Source organism: Microtus pennsylvanicus, chromosome 5, assembly GCF_037038515.1.
Source record: "Microtus pennsylvanicus isolate mMicPen1 chromosome 5, mMicPen1.hap1, whole genome shotgun sequence".
NCBI classification, from domain to species: domain Eukaryota; kingdom Metazoa; phylum Chordata; class Mammalia; order Rodentia; family Cricetidae; genus Microtus; species Microtus pennsylvanicus.
Window position 1 is genome coordinate 46,226,858 of NC_134583.1, and position 27,607 is coordinate 46,254,464.

General features: G+C 41.2%; 2 protein-coding genes across 2 annotated transcripts; one reads left to right on the plus strand and one right to left on the minus strand.

Moving 5' to 3' along the window:
* Positions 1 to 1,789: 1,789 nt before the first annotated feature.
* LOC142850857 (olfactory receptor 52K1-like) lies at positions 1,790 to 2,743 on the minus strand. The gene has a single exon (XM_075974759.1). The coding sequence runs from the start codon at positions 2,741 to 2,743 to the stop codon at positions 1,790 to 1,792; it is 954 nt and encodes a 317-aa protein (XP_075830874.1).
* A 21,198-nt stretch (positions 2,744 to 23,941) lies between these two features.
* Or56b4 (olfactory receptor family 56 subfamily B member 4) lies at positions 23,942 to 24,907 on the plus strand. The gene has a single exon (XM_075974760.1). It carries the CDS (start codon positions 23,942 to 23,944, stop codon positions 24,905 to 24,907), a length of 966 nt encoding a protein of 321 aa, XP_075830875.1.
* The last annotated feature ends 2,700 nt before the right edge of the window (positions 24,908 to 27,607 follow it).

The following is a 27,607-nucleotide window of genomic DNA, read 5'->3' on the forward strand; positions in this document are numbered from 1 at the left end:
ATAATCCTGACATTATTCCTCCTCTCTCCGAGATCTTCATCTCACTAACATGCTGAAATTCTGAGAAATACTCCAAATATGAAAGAAAATGATTTCTTTCTCCTTCAGGAAACGGAAGGAGAATGAGTCAAGACCGGAAGACAAATGCTAGTTTTCTGTTTGGTGATTGCTACAGACGTAAGTCTGCCGTGCAAGGGCAAGCATGGCATCCAGTGCACTCTGCAGTGCCTGAAATAGAGCCATTTGAAATTACAACATGTGGAAAGAATGGAAGGAGGTGTCAATCATGATTATGATAGTTAAGACGCCAGTGTTTGTGATGTGATAATGATGACAATGGTTTATTTCATTTTAATAAAATGTAATGAATCTCACTATTATAAAGATTTGTTTATTTATTTATTCCAAGGCATATATTATATGGCTAATGAAGAAATGTGCTATTGCCAAGGCAGTTTATTAAAGAGAGATCTGTTCATTTATTAAGGAAACACTTATTACTTATCAAATGCCAGGAACGATGACAGAAATACAATCATTGTCTGCTGTAGATGCAGAAATAATTCCCCCGTTAAAAATACATATACATTTGTGAATTATAATAAATTAAGACAGAAATAAGCCAAGTTTTCTGATAGTGGAAAACAAATGACTTGATGTGATTGGAGAATTCTCCAAATGGATAGAGGGGAACAAAAATGGTGAGATTAAGAACAGACACCTTAGCTAACTCTGACTGGTGGGAACACAAATATTTGAGGTACTTAAAGAAGGGCACTTACATATACAGGATATATAATACTAGGGCAATACTATGTGTTTCGAGGGCATGTAAAGATATAAAAGCACACTGCAAATAAGTTAAGTGAATGACAATGGGAGCAGTTTAGGAGGAAATGAGCAAAAGAGTTAGAAATGAAGAAAGGAAAATAAATAGAATGGGAATCAAGAAAAATACTGCAAGCAGTCAAGTTCTATGCTTGAATCTCTATTCTTCAGACTAAAAATGGAGAAAGTGAAGAATACATTATTCTCAAGGATTAAAAATGTGTAGTATTAAAAGAACAGTATCACAAAATTAAACTTTATAAAATAAAGAAACCACCCTTTGCATGCAACTCTGGAATTAAGTGGGCATGAAGATTCTGAAGCATTTTCTCAGATGCTCAAACTCCAAGACATCTCCACAATTTGATAGCTGTCCTCTGAAGTCAGACTTTCTCCAGCAGAGAGGATCTATCTGCGCCCATGTGAGGCTGACTGTGTGTGCTACATGGTGGGAGCTCCCTTATTTCCTCACAAGTTCAGAATAGGCACCCACTTTACAGCTTTCACTAAATTCTTGGAGCCCAGGTGTATAAAAATCCTTATATGTGTGAGTGTGTGATGTGGTCTTCCTATGTAACCCTCATCAGATTACAACTCACCATATACCCCAGATTAATACCAAACTCATGATCCTCCTGCCCCAGTTTTCCTCCTGTATTTCCATGCCCAGCTAACATCCTATTTCTTAACTACCTGCTATATCTATATCATTAACACAATCTATCAATGTTTAGAAGAAAAGATATCAAAGGTACTGCTTAGTGAATAAATAAGATCCTACAGACCTTCTTCGTGTTGAATTCAGATATACAAACATGGGAGAACCCAGAAAAGATTTCCCTTATTACAATATCCCAGAATGCCTTCTGTCTCTATCAGGCAAATGATCTGGACAGTAGAACTTCTAATCTATGGGGAAGGGGCATATTGACCCCTGAATCCCAGTTGACAAAAATGGCAGTCAAGTGGGTTCAATCTTCTTGGGACATATAATTGTGAACAGACTCTCTCGGATCTGCTTGGTCTTAACCCCATATACAATGGGGTCCAAAGCAGGGGGGAAGAGCAAGTAGAGGTTGGCAAGGATGACCTTGGCAGCGGAAGCTGTGGATGGCCCAAAGCGCTGCATGACCACAGAAAGAAATCCTGGACCATAGAAGAAGAGGATGACACAGACGTGGGCTGTGCATGTGCTTCCTGCTTTACCACGTGCCTCGGGGGAAGGGAAACGCATCACCGTCCTCACAATCTGCCCATAAGAGTAGGCAATGAAGGCCACATCCCCCACACCAAGAAAGATTGCCACAGCAAAGGCATAGAGACTGTCCAGGGTCGTGGCCCCACAGGCCAGCTTCACCACTGCCATGTGCTCACAGTAGGTATAAGCAATTGTGTGTGAACCACAGTAAGACAGTCGATGGGCCAGGCTTGGAAAGAAGATGGTTAAACCGACACCTCGCAGTGCCACCAGGCCTCCGATCTTGGCAACAACTTCAGGAGTAAGGATGGTTGCATAATGCAATGGGTTGCAGATAGCCACAAAGCGATCCAAGGCCATGGCCACCAGCACCCCTGACTCCATGGCAGAGAATGCATGGATGACAAACATTTGGGACAGACAGGAGTAGGAACTGATGGCTGTAGCACCAAACCAGAAAATAGCCAGCATCTTGGGCAGAGTGGAGAGGGAGAGGATCAGGTCAACAAAAGAGAGCATAGCAAGAAACAGAAACATGGGCTGGTGAAGCCTGTGTTCTGACCAGATTAGAGAAAGCAGGAGTACATTCCCAGTTAGCGACAGGACAAACATGAAGCAGAAGGGAAGGGATATCCAGATGTGGGCAGCAGTCAGGCCTGGGATGCCAGCCAAGAAGAAAGTATGTGAACGGAGGTGAGAATCATTGGAAAGAATCATGGTGTTATCCCACATTGAGGAGTAGAGGGTCACTGCAAATAAAGGCAGGGATATTAGACCCAGTGAGTGAAGATTAATAAGAAGTCAACAAAAGCACCACATCCCTCTTACCCCACAGTTAGTTCTAAAGAAATGCTCAAAATGCATCTCAGTTTATTCAATATTTCTGTACATCTTCAAATCAGAAGAGGTAAGACTGTTGAAAATACATTGGTGAGACATTCAGGAACAAGATTCTAAGCTTAAATCCACAGTATGTGTGTTCTGGGCTAATTTATTTAACTGTAAGTATCTAGTAAGTATTATTAGTTTAAAATCTTTTCTCTCAAGCTCATATGCCAAATGCTGGTACTTGATGTAATTATCATTGGCCTTAGTGTCAGTAAACCTTAATCCACTGAACTCCTAAAACTGCCAAAAATATTAATGTCTGGAAAATCCTTCAACTAGAGGCAAGTCACTCTTTTAGACTGAATTTAACTACCAACATTAGAGAATAATACGCAGTCCCTGGAGATGCCAGTGCTGGTCAGACCACCCCTTGCATTTTCCCATCCTGTTCACTTGCTTCCTGACCCATTACCTCGGTGACTGATGGCCTCACCTGCTGTATCTCCCCCTCCTTCTAGGTGCTGATGTGTTGGTGTCTAACGTTTTGGTGACCTGGAGAGTAAACAGAAGCTCTTGGACACATAAGTGATATTAAGGCGAAAATGTTGTGTGTTGTAGTCACCTACTGAGAGTGGAGCGGAAAGTTATCCCAGCAACAGTTTGCAACATCATCTGCATTCCCAAGGTGCTCCCTATGAAATGTCATCGTTGTCTGTTATAAGAGAGACAGCAATCTAGGAAGAAATAAATGAGCCAGTGTCACAGATCTGCATAAGTGAATAAAACCACAACAGACCCCCTAAACTAGGAATGTTCTTCTGTCTCTTTTAAGTTGTTCTTACAGGCCAAGAAGAACTAGGACCCTTGGACCATGACTGAAAAAGGATAACAGTACAGATGATGAAACAAGGACCAGTGAGCAGTGATTTGGGGGTTGTGTCTCTCTGACATCCTAATGCCTCAGGAACCATGATCTTCTCATGTGAAAGATAAGCACAGGGACACAAAGACATGAAGAGTTCACTTCATCAGCACTGACCTAGGGTGGTCATCAAATCTTAACCCACCACATATCTGAAACTGTCCAAAATATGAACATCTGGAAAACATACTTCATGTAGAGGCTTCTCCGTCTTCCAGATTTTACTTGGCTGTCAAGATGAGCTAATAATATATGGTCTCTAGCAAGCATATTTGGTGTCTATGAAAGCTTTGGGTGTAAAAGAACTGAATCACATGCTAACTGTGGAAGGAAGAGCCACTGATCTTACAGCACCAATGCTGACAGAAGTGAGTCTCTGATATGAGAGAAAGAAACAAAAGTCATCCTGGAATGTGGCTCAAGAAAGAGATAGCTTGATTGAGGGAGCCATTATGTGGCTAGCAAGAAACCTGGCACTAAAGAAATTCCTAGGAATCGACGAGGATGACCTCAGCTAAGACCCTAAGCAAGGGAGGAGTGGCAGCCTGAACTGGCTTTGCCCAGTAGCTGATGGCTATCTTAAATGTCACCATAGAACCTTCATCCAGCAACTAATGGAAGCAGTTGCAAAGATCCTTAGCAGAGCACTGGGCTGAGCTCCCAAATTCCATTCGAAGAGTGGGAGGAGTGAGAATACAAGCAAAGAGGTCAAGACCATGATGGGGACACCCATTGAAACACTTACCTGAGCTAATGGGAGCTCACCAACTCTGGCCTGACAGCAAGGGAACCAGCATAGGACCAAACTAGGCCCTCTGAATGTGAGTGACAGTTGTATGGCTGGGGCAGACTGTGGGGCCACTGGAAGTGGGACCAGGATTTATCCCTACTGCATATACTGGCTTTTTGGAACCCATTCTCTTTGGAGTGATACCTTGTTCAGCCTAGATATAGTAGGGAGGGCCTTGGTCCTGCCTCAAAGCCATGTGCTAGATTGTGTTGACTTCCCCTGGGAAGCCTTACCCTCTCTGAGGAGTGGGATGAGGGTGGAAGGGGAGGAAGAGGGAGGAGGGAAGGGAGTAGGAACTGGATTTCACATGTGAAATGAGAAAAGATAGTTTTTTCTAATAAAAAAAAAAAAAAAGCTGGGCAGTGGTGGTGCATGCCCTTTAATCCCAGCACTCAGGAGGCTGAGGCAGGTAGGGTAGATCTCTCTGAGTTCGAGGCCAACCTGGTTTATAAGAGCTAGTTCCAGGGCAGTCTCCAAAGCAACACAGAGAAACTCTGTCTCAAAAAAAACAAAAAATAATTAAATAAATAAAAATAAATTAAAAAAAGAAAGCATGGTTTTAAAATGGCCAAGAAAGCTTGCCTCCCTCTGAAGAAAGCCATGTAATTATTTTATTTTCCTTCAACCACAGCTGCCAAGGAGACTGTGTGGTAATGGCAGCGGTAAAGGCTACAAAGAGGAAATAGAGTGGCCTGGAGGCCCGAGGTCATGGACCAAGTTCTGGTGCAAGTTATCTTCTCTGGCTTGTCACCTCTGGTGACCTAAGAAAAGTCATTTCTAAACATCCAATTATGTTTCCTCACATGTGAAATGATTATATTAAAATCTGCTCCTCGGGGCATAGTGAAAATTAAATGAGATTTAATATAAAAGGTGTCAAATATTGAAACTATCCTTTATTGGACAGTACATTATAAATAGTATGCTGGATGCAATCTGGCTAAGAGTGGTAGACATTTTGGGGTTTTGAGACAGGGTGCAGCAGCTGGAGTAACCTGATCAAGACTGCTGTATCCACTCCCACCCACCATGACCCCACTCTCCTAATCACCCCAAAGCGTGTTGTTGTGAGGCGGTAGAGAAGTGTGGCTCTGATTACCTGAACGTCTGCCTCAAGTTATCCTCTAAACAGTCCGTCCTTAAGCCTCTGCCTTCAGAAACTGTTAGAAATAATTACACCTGCTAGCTCTGGGATCAGAAAATATTACTATTTTATGCATGAGCCTTGCATAAATATCTAACCCAATAAACTCAGCAGCTCTGCCTCTATCATGGAAGTAAGAGAGTCAGAGAAGGCACGGGGTTACGGAGCCAGAGAAACCTCAATTCTGGAGTGCCTTCAAAAATGTTTTCCTATGAATAGTGCTCTAGGCATCAAAGAGGAGCAGGCCTCCAAAAAGCCTCCTATCCTAGGACTGAACTACCTGCTTTGCTGAGGAATTTCCACATACTCACTCCCTCTTTCCCTCGCCTGTCCCATCTAACACCACACAAAGTCTGTGCAGGTTTCTAACACAGGATATAGTATTGCCTATGCTGTTCTTTCAGTTTTACTTAACAATATTAAGAGCAAGCCATTTCACCATGAGACCATCAGACTACCCAGACTATCGGACTGCTAAAATATGGATATAGCCTTTATATGTCTCTCTTCCTACCCTGGACCATTACTTACCAAAGAACTGTGTTGGTTGACCTACAGAAGGCTAAGAGGTTAGGCTCCACAAGCCCCAAGAAAAGAGTATTTAATAAAATGCTTTTGAGGCATTGTCTGTAGGGATCCAAAGTGAATTTTCAACCACCTAGACACCAATTAATATTTCTGCCTTCTCTTCAAACAAAAGTCTAACAATGCCTTTTCTTTTTATTGATTCCCATGGGAACAGCCCCGGCAGGGAATATTTTGAACAGCATCCTCCAGGGTACCTCTCCAATAGGGGACTAGGAAAGGCGTAACTGTCAAGGGTACTGGAAAGATCTAGACTGATGATAATCTGGAAGAGGCTGGTCCAAGAGGGCTGAGGAAAAAAGCAGGGAAGTGGGAAGGAGTTCGTGACCTTAGGAACAGTGCAGGAGACTGAGGAGAACCCCCAGGGTGGGGGAAGAAGCCTTGATGGAAGGGAGAACGTGACCAGAGAATCCTGGTTCAGAAAATACTGATGGCCCTGGATCTAGGGTTGCAGTGGTGGGTACAAGGCTAAGAAGTCAAGGGCTGCATGTGTAGCTCCCATATGTCTTCTAACAACTCAGCCCTTAAGTTGGCTTTTCTACACTTTACTCACCTCTCAGGCACTAAATAACTCGATAAAGATGTAGATGGGTTATCTAGGACTGTGGGAGATCTGGATGTTCTATTAGTTAGGGAAGAATTGGAGAATTGTGTGTTCAGCCTTTAGAAGAAAAGATACATATGACGGCATACATCAGTCTTCACAGATGCTTCAAATCCAGGAAGAATCTACGACAGGCAAATTGATTTTGTCCTATGAAGCCTTCAGGAGAAACAAGAGCAAACACATTGTGCTGGCTAGTTTTATACTAATTTGACACAGCTAGAGCTATCTGAGGAGGGGGGAAGCTCAGATGAGAAAATGCCCCCACCAAACTGATCTAGTGGAAAGTCTATGGTGCATTTTCTAAATAATGATTCATCCATCCACTGGGGCGGTGCCACTCCTGAGTGGGTGGTTCTGCAAGCTAAGTGAACTATGGGGAACAAGCCCATAAGCAGGACTCTTCCTCAGCCTCTGCATCAGCTCCTGTTTCCATGTTCCTGCCCTGACTTCCTTCAGTGATGGGGTGTGACCTGAGTATTGTAAACTGAAGTAAACCCTTCCACCCCAAGTTGCTTTGGCCATGGCGTTTTGTCACAGAAATAGAAACCCTCACTAAGACATGCATATAAACATATTTGAGACAGGGTCTCACTATGCAGCCTTGACCAGTGTGGAACTCACTATGTAGACTAGGCAGGCCTTCAACTTATAGAGATCCACCTGCCTCTGCTTTCACAGTGTTGGGATTAAAGACATGAACCACCACACCTGCATGAATATAAATTTACAGTTAGGATTCAGACAGATTTTTGTCTCTTCAGAATGGTAATCTCTTATCAGAAAGTCAGAGGTCAATACAGCCTATTTCAGAAAAAAATCTCAGCAGACTGGACAGGTGTGGACAGTATCAAGAATCTGATAGTCCATTTACTCGAGACTTGTTCTTAGAACACTGCTCATTTCTGGAAGAAATGAGGAGATAGAGCAGGTCTCACTTCAGTTAAAGGCAAGATTATAAACCTAACGTAAAATGCTCTGCTGTCTGAGAAGTGACACTTGGTAACAGTGAGTTGAAGGCAGACGATGCTATAATAACTCTGAGACATCAGGAAACAGGTTAGGTACCAAACCAGGACAGAAACCTGACAGAACATGCAGGCAAGACAAGTGGCAAAAGTAATACAAAGATCAGAGGACCCAAGACAGACAGACAGAAAAGAACTGTAACAGAAACTGAGTTGTGGGCAATTAAGTAACTGTTTCAGTGAAAGGAGAGTAGATGAGGATGTGGACAGCATGACAGAAGTCCGCCAAACTGTAAACGGAGACAGTGCTTTGTTTCTAGGCTGCCTAGACCTGAATAATGACACAGAAATTATATTAATCCCAACACTGTTTGGCCAATGGTTTATGCTTTTTTCTAGCCATTTCTTGTATCTTAAATAAACTCGTTTCTACTAATCTGTATATCACCACGAGGCTGTGGCCTACTGGTAAGGTTCCAGCTCCTGTGTCTTTCTCCTTTGGCAGCTACATGGCATCTCCTTGACTCCGCCTACTTTTTCTCTATATCTCTGTAGGGATTTTCCTGCCTGGCTTTGCTCTGCTAAACCATTGGTTGAAAGAGTTTTATTTATTAACCAATGGTAATAAAACACATTCACAGCATACAGAATGGGAATTCCATATCACAAAACTTTTAGATAAAGTCAGAAATTGTACAAAACATCAAGAGACAGGAATAACCAAAGCACAGTCAAGATCTTTGACTTCAATTAATGATGTATATTAATATATATGTATATATATATATATACACACACACACATATATATATATGTGCGTTGCGTGAGTGCGTGTGTGTGTGCGTGTGTGTGTGTGTGTGTGTGTGTGTGTGTGTGTGTATTCCTCTTAAGATTCTGGGATAGTCTGCATACATACTGATTATTTAGCTTGAGGTGTTTGTGAGGCTCCTAACAGTGGGAGAGGAGGTATCTCTGACCCTTTTGCCTATTCTTGGGACCCTTTGCCTCCCACTGGGCTGCCTTGTCCACTCTGGGAACGAGAACTTGTACCTGGTCTTACTATGTCTTGTTATGCTGGCTCTTTTGATATCATTGGGACACCTGCTCCTTTCTGAAGAGAAACAGAAAAGCAGTGGACCTGGGGGCCAAGGGATGTGAGTGGGGCTGGGAAGACTGGTTGGAGGGGAGGCTATGGTTGGGACATATTGTGTGACAGGAGAAAAAAATTTTAAAGGGTTGTGGGACAGAATATAGAGATTTTAAACTGTTAATGTCAAAGCAGAACAAAGCCCTGCTGTAGGCAAGGGAAAGTGACAAGGGAGGATCTCTGGCCATATCTTGGAGAGGGAAACACCTTGGAGAGGCTGTCTAATTGTGCCTACAGGGATTAGACAAGGCTTCCCAAACGAGGCCATATTAGACAATGCTCCAAGATGATTCATTAACGTTAAAAGACACCAAAACTCAGAAAGTAGAAAATTCTTTTTTCTTTGATTACTTCTGTTTATTTTATGTACATGAGTGCTTGCCTCCGCATATGTCTGCATGGCACCTGTGTGCCTGATATCTGAGGAGGCCAGGAAAGGGTGTTAGATCTCTTGAAAGTGGAGTCACAGATGACTGTGAGATGTCATATGGGAGCCGGGATTAAACCATGTCCTCTGGAAGAGCAGCTGCTGCTCCTAACCACTGAGCCCTGCTCTAGCCAGAAAGTAAGGGATTCTTGATGAACATCTTAAAGATCCATCTTGACCAGCAGGAGAGACAGCAATTGTTCAAAAGAAAGGTTAGGCCCAGTCTATGTCCACCACATAGAGCACTTCACAGTAAAGAAGGATTCAAGAAAGACCTTTGGATAGACACGGAAATGATCTCTGGAGAGCAGTCTGGTTCATACACACACAGTGCTGTCAGGGGCTTCCTTCATAGTATCCTGGGCATAAGAAGAAAAAAATTATATTAGATTTAGAAAAGGTGATTAAAAAATCCAGAAAAAAAATGGTTAAAAAAAAAGAGCAATCTTGATCAAGGTTTTTCAAGCGAAGTTTGTCAAATGTTGAAGAAGTAAATAATCATGAATCTGAGTAAGAGTATAGAAAATAGGAATTAGGGCTGAGGAGACAGTTCTGTGGCCAACAATACTTGCCAACACTTACTAACAAGTGTGAGGAACTGAGTTCAAATCCCCAGAAGCCACCTTGACAGTTGGACATGAATCTCAATGAGTATCTGTAACTCCCAAGCTCCTACAGAGTGATGGGAGATAGAAAAGCAGATTCCTGAAAGCTCATAGCCAACTTACCTGAGCTGTGTGCCATGGAGGAAAACCAACAAAGACACTTGTCTCATGTGAGGTAGAAGGCGAGGACCAGCAGCCAAGGTTGTCCTCAGACCTCCATAAGCTCACTGTGCGCATGCCCACATTCAGACACATGAATGTGCATATGTGCACACACATACACACACAAACATATGTACAGAAATGATTTTAAAACTAAAATAGCAGTTCATACCACATGTTTCTGCTGTGCCACCCTTGGGTAAGTAACTGTAAGAATGAAAGGCAGCAGGCAGCATCATGCACATAGACTTTTGCTGTGGCACTATTCAAACAGACCAACATATAGGATCATCCTATGTGCCTACCAATAGATGAATGAACAAATATGAGATCTTTCTACACAGTAGAGTGATATTCAGCCGTCTGCCATATAGAATGAAACTATGTCATCTACAAGACAGGATGGTCTGAATATTATTATATTAAGAAAAATAAGCTAAATTCAGAAAGACAAATGTTGTACCTCCTTATATGTAGACTCTAAATCTAAAATTAAAAATACATGAAAGTAGGAACAGGACTATTGGAGAAAGGGGACAAGAGAAGGTGTAAATGGCTAAATATAATTGAAATATGCTGCATAGATCAATGAAAATGTCATAATCAAATACATTATTTTGTATAATAAATGTCAACTAATTTAAATTTTAAACGCATCTAATTAACACCAAAATAAAAGAAAATAGGAATTTAAAGGAAAACATGTCTCAAACTATGTTATGGGTACACTATAAATCTGATAATAATAGATACATTACAAAATAAGAAAGCCTAGATCAATATCCTTCATGTACATAGAATAAAAATTCTCAACAAACTAACTAGCAAATAAAACTCAGCAATAGGTAAAAAGAATAATATATTAGGAGTACATAAGGAGGTCTATTAACAAGAGCACAAGATAATTTGTCATTCAAAATAACTTAAGGCCCAGCCTGTCTGGGCACTGGGTCCGAATCTTCGGGGCACCCAAGCGGGTGGGAGTTCCTTTGCTTCTATGGCCTGCCTGCACCAAGCAGGGTAGGCACTTTGTTTGCGAGCTGCCCAATTAGCACGGAGACCTGATCTCTCGGCGCCAGGAGAGCCAGCATTGGGGTGAGTTTCTGGCCCGCGGCGCCAGCCTGGGATGGGGAGCTCAGAGGTTCCCTGGCCCCCTATCCTTCTTGGGCTCTCTGCAGGGCCTCTACTTCCTGGATACTGCCTCTTTCTTCCTAGCCCACCCAGCTTCCATCCAGAACCCTCCCCACTTCGGCCCCACAGCCCTCTTTCAGCACATAACATCACCCAGCCCAGCCTGTCTGGGCAGTGGGTCCAAATCCTCCGGGCACCCAAGCAGGCGGGAGTTCCTTTGTTTCTATGGCCTGCCTGCACCAAGCAGGGTAGGCGCTTTGTTTGCGAGCTGCCCAATTAGCACGGAGACCTGATCTCTCGGCGCCAGGAGAGCCAACATTGGGGAAAGCCAGCGTTGGGTAGGCAAGGAGACCTGATCCGGTAAAAGAAGATCCATAAGAGAGCATTTGGAAGAAGAGATGGGCAGACGCCAAGGCAAGAAATCACCCAACAAGCTGAAAAGCAACATGAAGCCACCAGAAACCAGTGACCTCACAATGGGAGGACATGAACACCTTAATCAAGAAGAAGTAGAAAAGATTGACTTCATGAAAGTGATTTAGCATGTAAAAAAATGCCCTTATAGAAATGGATGAGAGGGGCTGGAGAGATGGCTCAGAGGTTAAGAGCACTGACTGCTCTTCCAGAGGTCCTGAGTTCAATTCCCAGCAACCACATGATGGCTCACAACCATCTGTAATGATATCTGGTGCCCTCTTCTGGCATGCGAGCATACATAGAAGGAATGTTGTATACATAATAAATAAATAAATCTTTAAAAAAAAGAAATGGATGAGAAATATAACAAAGGTTTGAAGAATTGAATAAATCAGTGAATGATACCCTAGAAAACCAAGGAAAAACAATCAAACAGATAATGGAAACAGTTCAAGACTTGAAAACTGAAATGGAGGCAAAGAAGAAAACACAAACAGAGGGCCGGCTGGACATGGAAAATTTAAGTAAACAAACAGAGTCTACAGAAACAAGCATAACCAACAGAATACAAGAGTTAGAAGAAAGAATCTCAGATACTGAAGATACCATAGAGAAAATAAACACACTGATCAAAGAAAACAGCAAGTCTAACAAACTCTCATCACAAAACATTCAGGAAATATGGGACACAATAAAAAGACCAAACCTAAGAATAATAGGAGTAGAAGAAGGAGAAGAAGTGCAGCTCAATGGTCCAGAAAATATACTTAATAAAATTATAGAAGAAAACATTCCCAACCTAAAGAAAGATATACGTATGAAGGTTCAAGAAGCATACAGAACACCAAATAGGCTGGATCAAAAAAAAAAAAAACATCCCCTCACCATATAATTATCAAAACACAAAGCATACAGAATAAGGAAAGAATATTAAGAGCTGCAAAGGAAAAAGGCCAAATTACTTATAAAGGTAAACCTATCAGAATTACACCTGACTTCTCTATGGAAACCATGAAAGCCAGAAGGTCCTGGATAGATGTACTGCAAAAACTGAGAGACCATGGGTGCAAGCCCAGATTACTATACTCAGCCAAGCTTTCGTTCACTATAAATGGAGAAAATAAAATTTTCCAGGATAAAAACAAATTTAAACAATACGCAGTCACAAATCCAGCCTTACAGAAAGTAATAGAAGGAAAATCACTAACCAAGGAGTCCAACAATGACCACAATAACTCAGACATTTAGAGACCTTTCACCAACACAAATCAAAGAAGGGAAACACACAAACTCTACGACTAAAAAAAATGACAACCACTGGTCATTAATATCACTTAATGTCAATGGACTCAACTCACCTATAAAAAGGCACAGGCTAAGAGATTGGATAAGAAAACAGCATCCAACATTCTGCTGTTTACAGGAAACACACCTCAACCACAAAGACAGGCACCTACTCAGAGTAAAGGGCTGGGAAAAAGTCTATCAAGCAAATGGACCTAAGAAACAAGCAGGTGTGGCCATATTAATCTCTAACAAAGTTGACTTCAAACTTAAATCAATCAGAAGAGATGGAGAGGGGCATTTTATACTCATAACAGGAACAGTTCATCAGGATGAAGTCTCAATCCTGAACATCTATGCCCCTAATATAAAAGCACCCACGTGCATAAAAGAAACATTGCTAAAACTCAAGGCAGCTATCAAACCGCACACACTAATAGTAGGAGACTTCAACACTCCTCTCTCACCAATGGACAGGTCAATCAGACAGAAACCTAACAGAGAAATAAGAGAATTAATGGAGTAATGAATCAAATGGACTTAACAGACATCTATAGAAAATTCCACCCAAATAGGAAAGAATATACCTTCTTCTCTGCAGCTCATGGAACCTTCTCGAAAATCGACCACATAGTCGGTAACAAAGCAAACATCCACAGTTACAAAAAAATATTAGTAACCACCTGTGTCTTATCAGATCACCATGGATTAAAGTTAGAATTCAACAACAATGCTACCCCCAGAAAGCCTACAAATTCATGGAAACTGAACAGTCAACTACTGAACCATACCTGGATTAAAGAAGAAATAAAGAAAGAAATTAAAGTCTTCCTGGAATTCAATGAAAATAAAGAAACAACATACTCAAACTTATGGGACACTATGAAATCAGTCCTAAGAGGAAAGTTCATAGCACTAAGTGCCTACTTAAAGAAAACAGAGAAAGCTCACATTGGAGACTTAACAGCCCACCTGAAAGCTCTAGAAAAAAAAGAAGCAGACTCACCTAGGAGGAGTAGAAGACTGGAAATAATCAAGCTGAGGGCTGAAATCAACAAAATGGAAACACAGAAAACAATACAAAGAATCAATGAAACAAAAAGCTGGTTCCTGGAGAAAATCAACAAGATTGACAAACCCCTATCCAAACTAATCAAACAGCAGAGAGAAAATTTGCAAATTAATAAGATCAGAAATGAAAAGAGGGACATAACCACAGACAGAGGAAATTCAGAGAATCATTAGATCTCACTACAAAGGCCTATATGCCACAAAGCTGGAAAATGTAAAGGAAATGGATACTTTTTTAGATAAATATCATATACCAAAGTTAAACCAGGACCAGTTGAACAATCTAAATAGACCTGTTAGTCGCGAAGAATTAGAAGAGGTTATCAAAAACCTCCCTCCCAAAAAAAGCCCAGGACCAGATGCTTTCAATGCGGAATTCTACCAGAATTTCCAAGAAGAACTAATACCTATACTCCTTAATGTATTTCACAATATAGAAACAGAGGAGGCATTGCCAAATTCTTTTAATGAAGCTACAGTTACTCTGATACGAAAACCGCACAAAGACTCAACCAAGAAAGAGAATTATAGACCAATCTCACTCATGAACATCGATGAAAAAATCCTCAACAAAGTACTGGCAAAACAAATCCAAGAACACATTAGAAAAATTATCCATTATGATCAAGTAGGCTTCATCCCAGGGATGCAGGGCTGGTTCAACATACAAAAATCTATCAATGTAATCCATCATATAAATAAACTGAAAGAAAAAAAAGCATATGATCATTTCATTAGATGCTGAAAAAGCATTTGACAAAATTCAACATCCCTTTATGATAAAAGTATTGGAGAGATACAAGGGTCATACCTAAATATAATAAAAGCTATATACAGCAAGCCGACAGCTAACATCAAATTAAATGGAGAGAAACTCAAAGCCATCCCACTAAACTCAGGAACATGACAAGGCTGTCAACTCTTGCCATACCTCTTCAATATAGTGCTTGAAGTTCTAGCAATAGCAATAAGACAACATAAGGGGATCAAGGGGATTCGAATTGGAAAGGAAGAAGTGAAACTTTCTTATTGCAGATGGTATGATAGTTTATATAAGCGACCCACAAAACTCCACCAAAGAACTTTTACAGCTGATAAACAGCTTTAGTAATGTGGCAGGATACAAGATCAACTCCAAAAAAATCAGTCGCCCTCTTATACACAAAGGATATGGAAGCAGAGAGGGAAATCAGAGAAGCTTCACCTTTCACGATAGCCACAAACAGCATAAAATATCTTGGGGTAACTCTAACCAAAGAAGTGAAAGATCTATTTGACAAGAACTTTAAGGCATTGAAGAAAGAAACTGAAGAGTATACCAGAAAATGGAAGGACCTCCCTTGTTCTTGGATTGGGAGGATCAACATAGTAAAAATAGCAATTCTACCAAAGGCAATTTATAGATTCAATGCTATCCCCATCAAGGTCCCATCAAAATTCTTCACATATCTTGAGAGGACAATAATAAACTTTATATGGAAAAACAAAAAACCCAGGATAGCCAAAACAACCCTATAGAATAAAGGATCTTCTGGAGGCATTACCATCCCTGACTTCAAACTCTATTACAGAGCTACAGTGATGAAAACAGGGTGGTACTGGCATAAAAACAGAGAAGTCGACCAATGGAATCGTATAGAAGACCCGAATTTTAACCCACAAACCTATGAACACCTCATTTTTGATAAAGGAGCCAAAAGTATACAATGGAAGAAAGAAAGCATCTTCAACAAATGGTGCTGGCATAACTGGATGTCAACCTGTAGAAGAATGAAAATAGACCCATATCTATCACCATGCACAAAACTCAAGTCCAAATGGATTAAAGACCTCACTATCAGTCAGAACACATTGAACCGGATAGAAGAGAAAGTGGGAAGTACCCTACAACAGATGGGCACAGGAGATCGCTTCCTATGTGTAACCCCAACAGCACAGACATTAAGGGCAACATTGAATAAATGGGACCTACTAAAACTGAGAAGCTTCTGTAAAGCAAAGGACACTGTCACCAAGACAAAACGGCAACCTACCGACTGGGAGAAGATCTTCACCAACCCCGCAACAGACAAAGGGCTGACGTCCAAAATATATAGAGAACTCAGGAAACTAGACTTTAAAATGCTAATTAACCCAATTAAAAAAATAGGGAACTGAACTGAACAGAGAATTCTCAGCAGAGGAAGTTCAAATGGCCAAAAGACACTTAAGGTCAACCTCCTTAGCGATCAGGGAAATGCAAGTCAAAACAACTTTGAGATATCATCTTACACCTGTCAGAATGGCTAAAATAAAAAGCTCCAATGATAGCCTTTGCTGGAGAGGCTGTGGAGGAAGAGGTACCCTCATCCATTGCTGGTGGGAATGCAATCTTGTGCAACCACTCTGGAAATCAGTATTTCGATTTCTCAGGAAATTCAGGATCAACCTACCCCTGGACCCAGCAATACCACTCTTGGGAATATACCCAAGAGATGCCCTATTATATGACAAGAGCATTTGTTCAACTATGTTCACAGCAGTATTATTTGTAATAGCCATAACCTGAAAACAACCTAGATGCCCTTCAATGGAAGAATGGATGAAGAAAGTGTGGAATATCTACACATTAGTTTACAACGCTGCGGTAAAAAACAATGACTTCTCGAATTTTGCATGCAAATGGATGGAAATAGAAAACACTATTCTGAGTGAGGTAACCCAGACTCAAAAAGATGAATATGGGATGTACTCACTCATAATTGGTTTCTAGCCATAAATAAGGGTCACGGAGTCTACAATTGGTGATCCTAAAGAAGCTAAGTAAGAAGGTGAACCAAAGGAAAAACATATAGTTATCCTCTTGGCTATGGGAAGTAGACAAAATTGCCGGGGAGAAAATTGGGATCTTGGGGTGGGGTGGGATGGGGGTAAAGGGAGATGGGGAGAGAAAAGGGAGAAGGGGAGGATGGGGGCAACTTGGGGAAAAAGGAGGATTGGGATAAAGGAAGGTTGGATAGGGGAGCACGGAAGCACAATTCTTAGTTAAGGGAGCCACCTTAGGGTTGGCAAAATACTTGAACCTAGAGTGGCTCCCAGGTTCCCAAGCTGAGGTCCCCTGTTAGTTCCTTGGGCAGCTGAGGATAGGGAACCTGAAATGACCCTATCCTAGAGCAATACTGACGAATATCTTGCATATCATCATAGAACCTTCATCTGGTGATGGATGGAGATAGAGACAGAGACCCACACTGGAGCACTGGACTGAGCTCCCAAGGTCCCAATGAGGAGCAGAAGGAGGGAGAACATGAGCAAAGAAGTCAGGACCACGAGGGGTGAACCCACCTACTGAGACAGTGGAGCTGATCTACTGGGAGCTCACCAAGGCCAGCTGGACTGTGACTGAAAAAGCATGGGATAAAACCGGACTCTCTGAACATGGTGAACAATGAGGGCTGATGAGAAGCCAAGGACAATGGCACGGGGTTTTGATCCGACTTAATGTGCTGGCTTTGTGGGAGCCAAGCCATTTTGGAGGTTCACCTTCCTAGATATGGACGGAGGGGGGAGGACCTAGGACTTACCACAGGACAGGGAACCCTGACTGCTCTTTGGACTGGAGAGGGAGCGGGAGAGGAGTGAGGGGAGGGGGAGAATGGTGGGAGGAAGGGGAGAAGGGTGGGAGGAGTAGGAGGGAAATGGGCAGCTGGGAGGAGGTGGAAACTTGTTTTTTTTTCTCCTTTTCTCAATAAAAAAAAAATTTAAAAAAAAAAAAGAATGTTCCTTAGGATTTTTACTCTCTTGGAGCTAGGGGTTCTTGGCCAGAATATTTCCAAGAACATAAAATAAAGGAAAGGAAAAGAAAAACTCAAAAAAAATAACTTAAGTAATTCCACATATTAGCAAAATAGATGAGAAAGAAAGCCTATGTCTTATTCGATGACACAGAAACAAACATGCAAACTCAGCACATAGCAGCAAGGCCCTTCAAACATGAAGATAAACCTGTAGATAATGAGGACTGTTAAGGTGATACATGGCGGTGAGAGATTGAAAGCTTTCCCCTAAAATTGGGGGGTTCATTCTTCATTGTTCGACATTCTTAGCACTCTTATTGCCCAATGTGCTGGAGGCCCTACTGATATATATCTATAAGCAAATGAGAGTAGAGACTGGAAAGACTGAAGAAATATGCACACACACCATGGTCATACAAAAGCCTGAGACTCAGACTGATAGGTGAAGTTAGCAGAGCAACCGAAGTCTGCAATCTACAGGGCTTTTACAAACCTTTTATATGCCTGATATGTCCATGTGGGCCTTCTTAATAACTCACCAATTAAAATCCTTCTTTTAAAGTGTAATTCTCTCAATAAAGCTTTGAAATTTTTGCTGGCACACCACAGAGGTGGGAAATGTGGTTTCATAGTATTATGAATTTCACCTCCAGCAGAGAAAGGAAACTTTTAGACTCCCTGCATGCCTTCAACTGACAAAGCTTAGCTTGGTTCTACTGATAGAACAGTACTAATAAAAGGGCCCAGAGGCATTTTACAGAGAAGGCAAATGGATACGTTTGTACTCAAAATGCATTAAACTGATTGCTAATAGAGTTTATGGTTGGAATATCAGTGTATAATAATGCCATTATGATTACATAATTGCGACTTTTAAATTTATACTCCTGCCATTAACTTTTACTGTTTGGCATGGAAGCAGTAAGAGATACATAAAAGACTGATATGGGTACACAGCATATAGTCCACCTGCCTCCACTGAATAGGCACAACCCCCTTTCTCGTGGGTAGCTGGGATCCATCACCCCAGGAAATAGCAAAAGAGAACTCTTTTTTTCTGTTGTTTCTGTAATATAAATGAGTCCTTTGATATGATAATTTTTAACAAGAAATCCAAATTTTAAAATTTCTGAGTTCAAGATGTATCTCAGAAATAGAGCACTCCAGCAAAATACCACACACACACACACACACACACACACACACGCGCGCGCGCGCACGTGCACGCACATTACTGTTCTAGTTCTCTGTTGATATTTGAATATTTTCATTGGCATAAATACAAATCAAAATCCAGAGTATCTGCCTATCCCAGTCAGGAAATAACCAGTACGCACAAGAGCACATATAACCTACTAGTCATCTGCGCAACAGTCTGGATAGTAGCCTACAGGAAATACCAGTACACACGAGAGCACATATAACCCACTAGTCAGCTGCGCAACAGTCTGGATAGTAGCCTACAGGAAATACCAGTACACACGAGAGCACATATAACCCACTAGTCAGCTGCACAACAGTCTGGATAGTAGCCTATGGTACCCTTGCATCTCTCGTTGTCACTGCTGATCATCAGAACAAGTCTGACTTCAGAAACAGTCAGTAGATTAGATCTTATACTTCCCTATACTTACTTACTATGAAGTGTCACTAGACTAGGCACCTCACTACTCATCTCAGGAACCCTTGAAGATTCCCCAGGAAGGAGGTTAGAGCATTAACATGTTGATTCTGGGCCACCTCTGAACTTAGAAGTGTCTATTCTGATGAGTATCAACATGACCCTCTCCCCATGGTCATACAAATATTTTGTAATACAGTCTGACCTATCAGATTCATTTTATTAGTCTATCATTCAAAATTCATTTCAGACAGTATCACCAAGCATAGGTATTATTCCATCCAGTTACATTGTTGTCATTTAATTCCACTAATATTATAAATAAATCCAATGACCCAACTTCTTAGAGGAACAAGTGGTGTTCAGCCAGCTAAGATGGAGCAATAATAGTTCCTGTGATGTCCAGGGCTGCATGCACACTACACTGACTGGCTCAACATGAGCAATTTTCAAACATCTATTTAGTTTTGTTTGTATATGAATGTTTTGCCTATATGTATGTCTGTGCACCACTTAAGTATGTGTCTGGTGTCTATGGAGAGCATCAGTTCTCTGGAACTGGAGTTGCAGATGGTGGTGGGCCATCATGTGGATGCTGGGAATTCACACACACCAACCACCATTGAGTTCATTCATTTCTTCTCAAAATACATTGGTTGGTGAAAACTATCGCAAATAACGGCCTTTACGAAAACAAACTAATGCTTCTGTCATGGAAAATAATCCATTACTCTTTATTGTAATTCAAGATTTAAAAATTCATAAAAAGAGAAAATAGTCATGGATGAAGGAACTAATCAACATGAATTTTAGAATTATTCAGTTCTAAAATATATCCATTATTTTGTCATTTTGAGGTCCTTAGCAAGAACAATACATGGGTTAAGACAAAAGTAAACATGGTAAGTTTTAAGATGTACAGAACACAAATAAAAGGACATAGAATAGAGTGTTGTCTCTAGAAGAGATGCTGACGAAAGATAAAGATCTTTATAGGCAGAAAGTTTTCAGACCCTTCCTATAATTGATGAGACTGGAGTGAATGAATATCTGAGGAACCTGGAGTGAAAAGTGGTCTGCAAGGCTGCCCCTGGGACCAGGGCTACTTGCCAAAGAACTCTTAAGTCTTATTCCCATGGCAACATTTAAGGCATTGGGCCCCTGAGGACAGAGTAAGGATGGCCAACAATCAACACAACAGAAGCAGGCAACTTGGGGAGTTATACTAAACCCTCAGACTCCAGATGTGAAGAAGAGGGAAGGGTGTGTTCTGGATGGGAGGCTGTGCACAGGTCACTATAGCATGGACAGCAGAAGCTGCTGCAGGACCCTTTAATGGGGAACCTCTTCACACCCTCCTGAGGGGTAAGTAAGCCAGGGAGTGCCTGCATGTTGGGAGATGAGCAGACCCAGTCCCAGCACTATAATTCAGTCCTGATTTGAGTGAGAGTTGAGGCAAAAGTCTCTCTCCTGCAGTTCTATCTTAGTCTCTGACTAGAAATCTCATCTCTGTCTTTCTTGGTTGGTTTTCTTTTCTTTCTACAATTCATCATCTTCAATATTTTCCTTCTCCCAACTGTTTTGGTAGGGACTGGGATCTTTGATCAGGAAGCAAGAGAGGAATGAGGCAACAGTCTGAGCTGACCAGTGATGGTAGACCAGGGAACCTGAAGGGATAGTCTATATCCAACTGCTTTATTATGTTTGACAAAATGTATATAACATCAAAGACAAACATTTAAAAATAGAGTACTAAATGTAAATCCAAACTGAATTCCCATTAACATAAATTAAAAAGCTGATTTACATGAAATCATTGTTTTACTCTGTCCATGAACTTCTAACCATTTCATTGGGCAGAAAACAAGAAGTAAGAGATACAAATATTTAGAAAGAGAAACAAACTTTTTATGCAAATTTTCGTTCTCTTTACAATTGCTTTAAGAAACAGCTTCAGTGAGAAACTAGACATTAACAATATTTTAGCAACGAGAATGCTATAGAAGACAAAAATAAAACTACAATGTGTAAATATAAGGTATTTTAACCATCAGTAATTGTGTACTTGATACAATTAAAAAAAATGAGGGGCCGGGAGGTGGTGGCACACGCCTTTAATCCCAGCACTTGGGAGGCAGAGGCAGGAGGATCTCTGTGAGTTTGAGGCCAGCCTGGTCTACAGAGCTAGTTCCAGGATAGGCTCCAAAGCTACAAAGAAACCCTGTGTTCTCGATAGAACATCCCCATTGTCTCGGGTCTGAAAAAGCATGGGATAAATCCGGACTGGCTGAACATAGAGGACAATGAGGAATACTGAGAACTCAAGAACAATCGCAGAGGGTTTTTGATCCTACTGCACGTACTGGCTTTGGGGGAGCCTAGGCAGTTTGGATGCTCACCTTAGGAGACCTGGATAGAGGTGAGCGGTCCTTGGGCTTCCCACAGGTCAGGGAACCCTGATTGCTCTTCGAGCAGATTAGGGAGGGTGACTTGATCGGGGGAGGGGGAGGGAAATGGGAGGCGGTTGCGGGGAGGAGGCAGAAATCCTTAATAAATAAATAAATAAATAAATAAATAAATAAATAAATAAATAAATAAATAAATAAATAGAAACCCTGTGTTCAAAAAAAAAAAATGAGTTAGGCACAGTGGCACAATCCTGTAATCTCAGCACTTGAGAGGCAGAAGTAGGAGGGTCAGTTTAAAGTCTTCTTGAATAAAGAGCTAGTTTGCAACCAAGTTGGCTTATATGAGACTCGATCTCAAAAAAGTAAATAAATGAATACAGTATAAAACATCATGAGTCTCTTAAAGTTAAAGAATACAAGAAGAAATAACAAAAATGAGGATAATAAGGATCAACTACAGAGGTGATCATATTCCAGAAGAAATATATAAATATATAATGTTTATGTATACATTTATATGCATAAGTATATTTAAATACACAATATAGAGAGCCAATCATACATTACTTTAAAAAATCTCAAAAATATAATAGTTATAAGAACATCACAGTGCAACATTCTAAAGGTTTATTTTTTGTTTTGTTTACTGCCTATGTGTATGCATGTGTTTATGTACACGTGTGTGTATGGGTGCTCTCAGAGGCCAGAAAAGGGTGTCTGAAGCTTGGATTATAGGCTTTGTGAGCTCCCTGATATGACTGCTAAGGACCAAACTCCACTCCTTAGAAGAGCAGCAAGAACGCTCGGCCAGGGAGCTGTCTCTCCGGCTCAGCCGCACGGCTGTGTCTCCGGCTCAGCCACGGAGCTGTCTCTCCAGCTCAGCTGCACGGCTGTGTCTCCAGCTCAGCTGCACGGCTGTGTCTCCAGCTCAGCTGCACGGCTGTGTCTCCAGCTCAGCTGCACGGCTGTGTCTCCAGCTCAGCCACGGAGCTGTCTCTCCAGCTCAGCTGCACGGCTGTGTCTCCAGCTCAGCCACGGAGCTGTCTCTCCAGCTCAGCTGCACGGCTGTGTCTCCAGCTCAGCTGCACGGCTGTGTCTCCAGCTCAGCCACGGAGCTGTCTCCTCTACATCTGCTACACATCACACATTTTAATGAGTATTTTTAAAGAGGTCAATAAAGGAAGAAATCATCCACATTTGTGAATGAAAAGATGTGATGCAAAAGCTCATCTTTTTTTCCAAAAATGTATCTGTATGTAATGCCCAAACAAAACAGTGCTATTTTATAAATCAACACAGAAATTCTAAAATTAATCTAGAAAATTAATGCATCAGTGGAAATTAAAATTGAAGGGAATAATGAAAGGAATGAAACTTTGTGTGTAATAAACTTCCTGATATTTACACAAATATAACCAGAAATAGAAACAGTAGATTTCCAGAATAGAATTGTACTCTGTGTGTGTACGGGCATACGTGTGAGTGTCCATGTGTGTCATAGAAGACTCACTATATGACAAAGGAAGCAGAATAACAACTCAGTGAGAGAAGCAGAACCCATGTTTAACTATTCAAAATCAGTTTATTTACATATTTCTCATTAGTAGCAAAATCAATTCCATGCAAATTGGTTGTGCTATAAGCCAAAACATCAATCATTAAAAATTAACACTCATGCAGAAACAAATATTGGTAAAATATTTTTAGGGAAAGAATAATATTCTGCAATTATTCCCTGTTTGGGTAATGGAATATAAATATAAACGTTTTAAAGTGGATATTTCACAGCATGTAAAAGCCACCAAACAGAAATTGGGCAAAAGATAACCAAAACAATCTACATCTGGGTTCTTTTGTACCTATCTGGAATTTTTCTAAAATTGAGAATTTATTGAAAATTAAGTATGTTCAAAAGACCACATTATTGGTGAGACCGGTTCCTCTTCGTTCAGCCTAGATAACCATGGTCTTTTTCTGTCTTCCCCTAATACACAGGCGGATGCTGAGAACAAGACATACCATGATATGGATACCACACTGCATGCAAGCAACAGCTCGGCGTTTCAAGTGTCTGAGTTCATCCTGCTGGGATTCCCAGGCATTCATGAGTGGCAACACTGGTTCTCCTTGCCCATGGCTCTGCTTTACCTTATAGCTCTTGGTGCCAATCTCCTCATCTTGGTCACCATCTACCATGAGCCTAGCCTACATCAGCCAATGTATCAGTTTCTTGGTATCTTAGCTGCCGTAGATATTGGCTTGGCTACCACCAGCATGCCCAAGATCCTGGCCATCCTGTGGTTTGATGCCAAGGCCATCAGCCTCCCCGAGTGTTTTGCTCAGATCTATGCTATCCACTCTTTTATGTGCATGGAGTCAGGCATCTTCCTATGTATGGCAGTGGATAGATATGTAGCCATTTGCTATCCCCCTCAGTATCCTTCCATAGTCACTGAAGCGTTCGTAATCAAAGCCACAATATCCATGCTTCTCAGGAATGGCCTGTTAACCGTCCCAGTACCTGTACTAGCTGCCCAAAGGCAATACTGCTCCAGAACTGAAATTGATCACTGCCTGTGCTCTAACTTGGGGGTCACTAGTCTGGCATGTGATGATATCACAGTTAACAGGTTCTACCAGTTGGCTTTGGCCTGGCTTGTGGTCGGAAGTGACATGATTCTGGTCTTTGCTTCCTATATTTTAATTATTCGCACAGTGTTGAGGCTGAATTCCGCTGAAGCAATATCTAAGGCCCTCAGTACCTGCAGCTCCCATCTCATCCTCATTCTGTTTTACTACACAGCTATTATTTTAGTATCTGTCACTCACCTGGCAAAAAGAAAGTTTCCCCTCATCCCTGTTCTCCTCAATGTGCTGCATATTGTCATCCCCCCATCTCTTAACCCCATGGTGTATGCCCTTAGGACCCAGGAGCTGAGGGTGGGCTTCCAGAGGGTGCTTGGCAGGACAGAGTTTGTGTCTAGGAAGTAAACTGACTATGTAAGGCAGAACACCAAATGCCAAATGCAGTGTTGCAGGAAAAAGAAAGCATATAGACTTTGAGCCGAAAATACCTTGTTAAAATTCCGTCTCTCCCAATTTCCAGGAGCATCAACTCAAACTCATCTTTGGGTAGTGCACTGCATGTGTAAAGCTTCTCACAATGTTAATTCTCACTCCCTGTGACAGCCTATGATGCACGTAGCATTCTTTCTACGTTCTGCAGATGCGGAAAATGAGTAGGGAACCTTCACCAAGGTTGACTAGAAACTTACAACAGGAAATTTGAACTCAGTCTCCAGCCTCTCTTCTTAACCCTTTCTCTCCATTCACCTCATTGCTAATTTTCATAAGGAAGCTACGATAGTAAAAGAAGCTAAAATTATATATTACTCATTTTTAGTAAAGTTCCATTTAGAGCATGACAGTAGAGATGAATGATGGCAATAGAATATTCAGTTCTGCAGCATCAAGGAGAGGAGGGTGGGAGCTGCAGAGATGGCTCAGCAGTGAGAAGCACATGTTGCTCTTGTAGAGGACAAGGGTTTGATGAATGATGGCAATAGAATATTCAGTTCTGCAGCATCAAGGAGAGGAGGGTGGGAGCTGCAGAGATGGCTCAGCAGTGAGAAGCACATGTTGCTCTTGTAGAGGACAAGGGTTTGATTCCCAGGACCATATCCACATAGTGGTGCACAACTGTCTAACTACTGTCAGAGGGGATCTGAGGCAAAACAGTTATATAAAAAAAACATAATAAAATAAATTAATCTAAAAACTGTATTTTAATAAAAGAAGAAGAAGATGGTAATGACCACAATTTGACTCAGCAACAAAAGGTGATCAAATCCATGTCTCCTCCAGTCAAGCAGGAGTATAATATTCACATCATATGACTGCGGTACCATTCCATGATCTGGGGAGCATTTGAAGAGTGTACAACAGCCATGTTTAACCAGATGACAAACTCTGGGACTAAGAACCCCTTCCAAACAGTAAAATAAAATTTCAAGGAAATTATCACTGTCCATGTGGCCTCATGAAGAGAAAATCAAGGTAATAACATATTCTGCAGGCAAATCTATAGTGAAGAGAAACCAGAAGGGGTTTTTTTGTTTTTATTTTCAGTTATTCTTCCTTCATTCAAACCTCCTAACTGCATCCTCCCCTCCTCCCAAGTCCCTCCCACCTCCCCTCTCCCCCAGATCCACTGCTCCTTCATTTCCCTTTAGAAAAGATCAAAGCCCAGAAATTTTTGTAATTGTTCACACGTAAGATAGAAAATTATGCCAGGCAATCGTGGCTCACACCTTTAATCCCAGCACTCAGGTGGATCTCCATGAGTTCAAGGCCAGCCTGGTCTACAAGAGTTCGTTCCAAGACAGGTTCCAAAGCTACAGGGGAAAAAAGATAGAAAATTATTCCTGTGAAAAACTGATTTTTCTCTTTCATTTGGGGAGATAAAATGGTTCAATTTCTGTAGTGTTTTTTGTCAAATGTAATGTTACAGAACAAAATTTTAAAGAGTAACTTTTGAAATGTGAAAATCTGGACACAGCTCAGGTCTCTGGTCCTCAGACAATGGGTTCTTCCATTCTTGAAAAAAACAGAGAAGTCAGCAGGAAATTTCCTGTCTAATGAAAATGATAGGACTCTTTAAATCCTCTACAAGAAACCACTCTAGACAACTTTTTAGTAAGAGTTTGACAGGCGTAATATTTTTCAGTTCACAAAATCTTCAATAATTTGCCTTGGAGCTCAACAAATAATAAAGCAAAAATATTTAAGAAATAAAATATTCAAATTGATTTGAACTTCTCTAATGAAATATAAAAATCCTTATGAAATCTTACAGTTCACTGGCAACATAAAGAACAACAGAGGTTCTGATTTTATATTTAGTTAACTTTTTTTCATTTATTTTACATACTGACCACAGTTTCCCCTCCCTCCTCTCCTCCCATTCCCTCCCCTTGCTCTCATCTACCGAGTCTCCATCCACTCCTCTCTCTCCATTCAGAAAGGGACAGGCCTCCCCTGGGTGTTAAAAGAGACCCTAATAATCACACAGAATCTATATTAATTACAATACTGTTTGGCCAATAACTCAGGCATATTTCTAGCTAGCTCCTACATCTTGAATCAATCAATTTCTATTAATCTGTATAATGCCTACCAGTAAGGTTCTGGAGTTCCGTTGTCTTTCTCTTTCAGCAGCTACATGGCATCTCTTGACTCTACCTACTCTCTCTCTCTATATATATATATATATTCAGATTTATATATATATTCAGATTTATATATATATTCAGATTTATATATATATTCAGATTTCCTGTTTGGCTTTATTTTGCTAAGTCATTGACTGAAACAGATTTATTAACCAATAAAGCAACACAAATACAGAAGGACACCCCACATCACATGGGCATGAGCAAAGCATGGCACATCAAGTCAAGGCAGGACCAAGATCATCCTCCCTCTGAACTGAGGCTGGGAGAAGGTAATCCAGTATAGAGAATGGGTTCCCAAAAGCCAGCTAAGTGCCAGGGACAGGCCCTGATTTCACTGCCAGAAGCCTTACAGAACAAGCTATGTAACTGTCACACACACAGGTTCCCTGACTATGCTCCCACGAGCTCAGGTCAGCTGTCTCTGTGGGTTACCCCACTAGGACCTTGATCCCCCTGC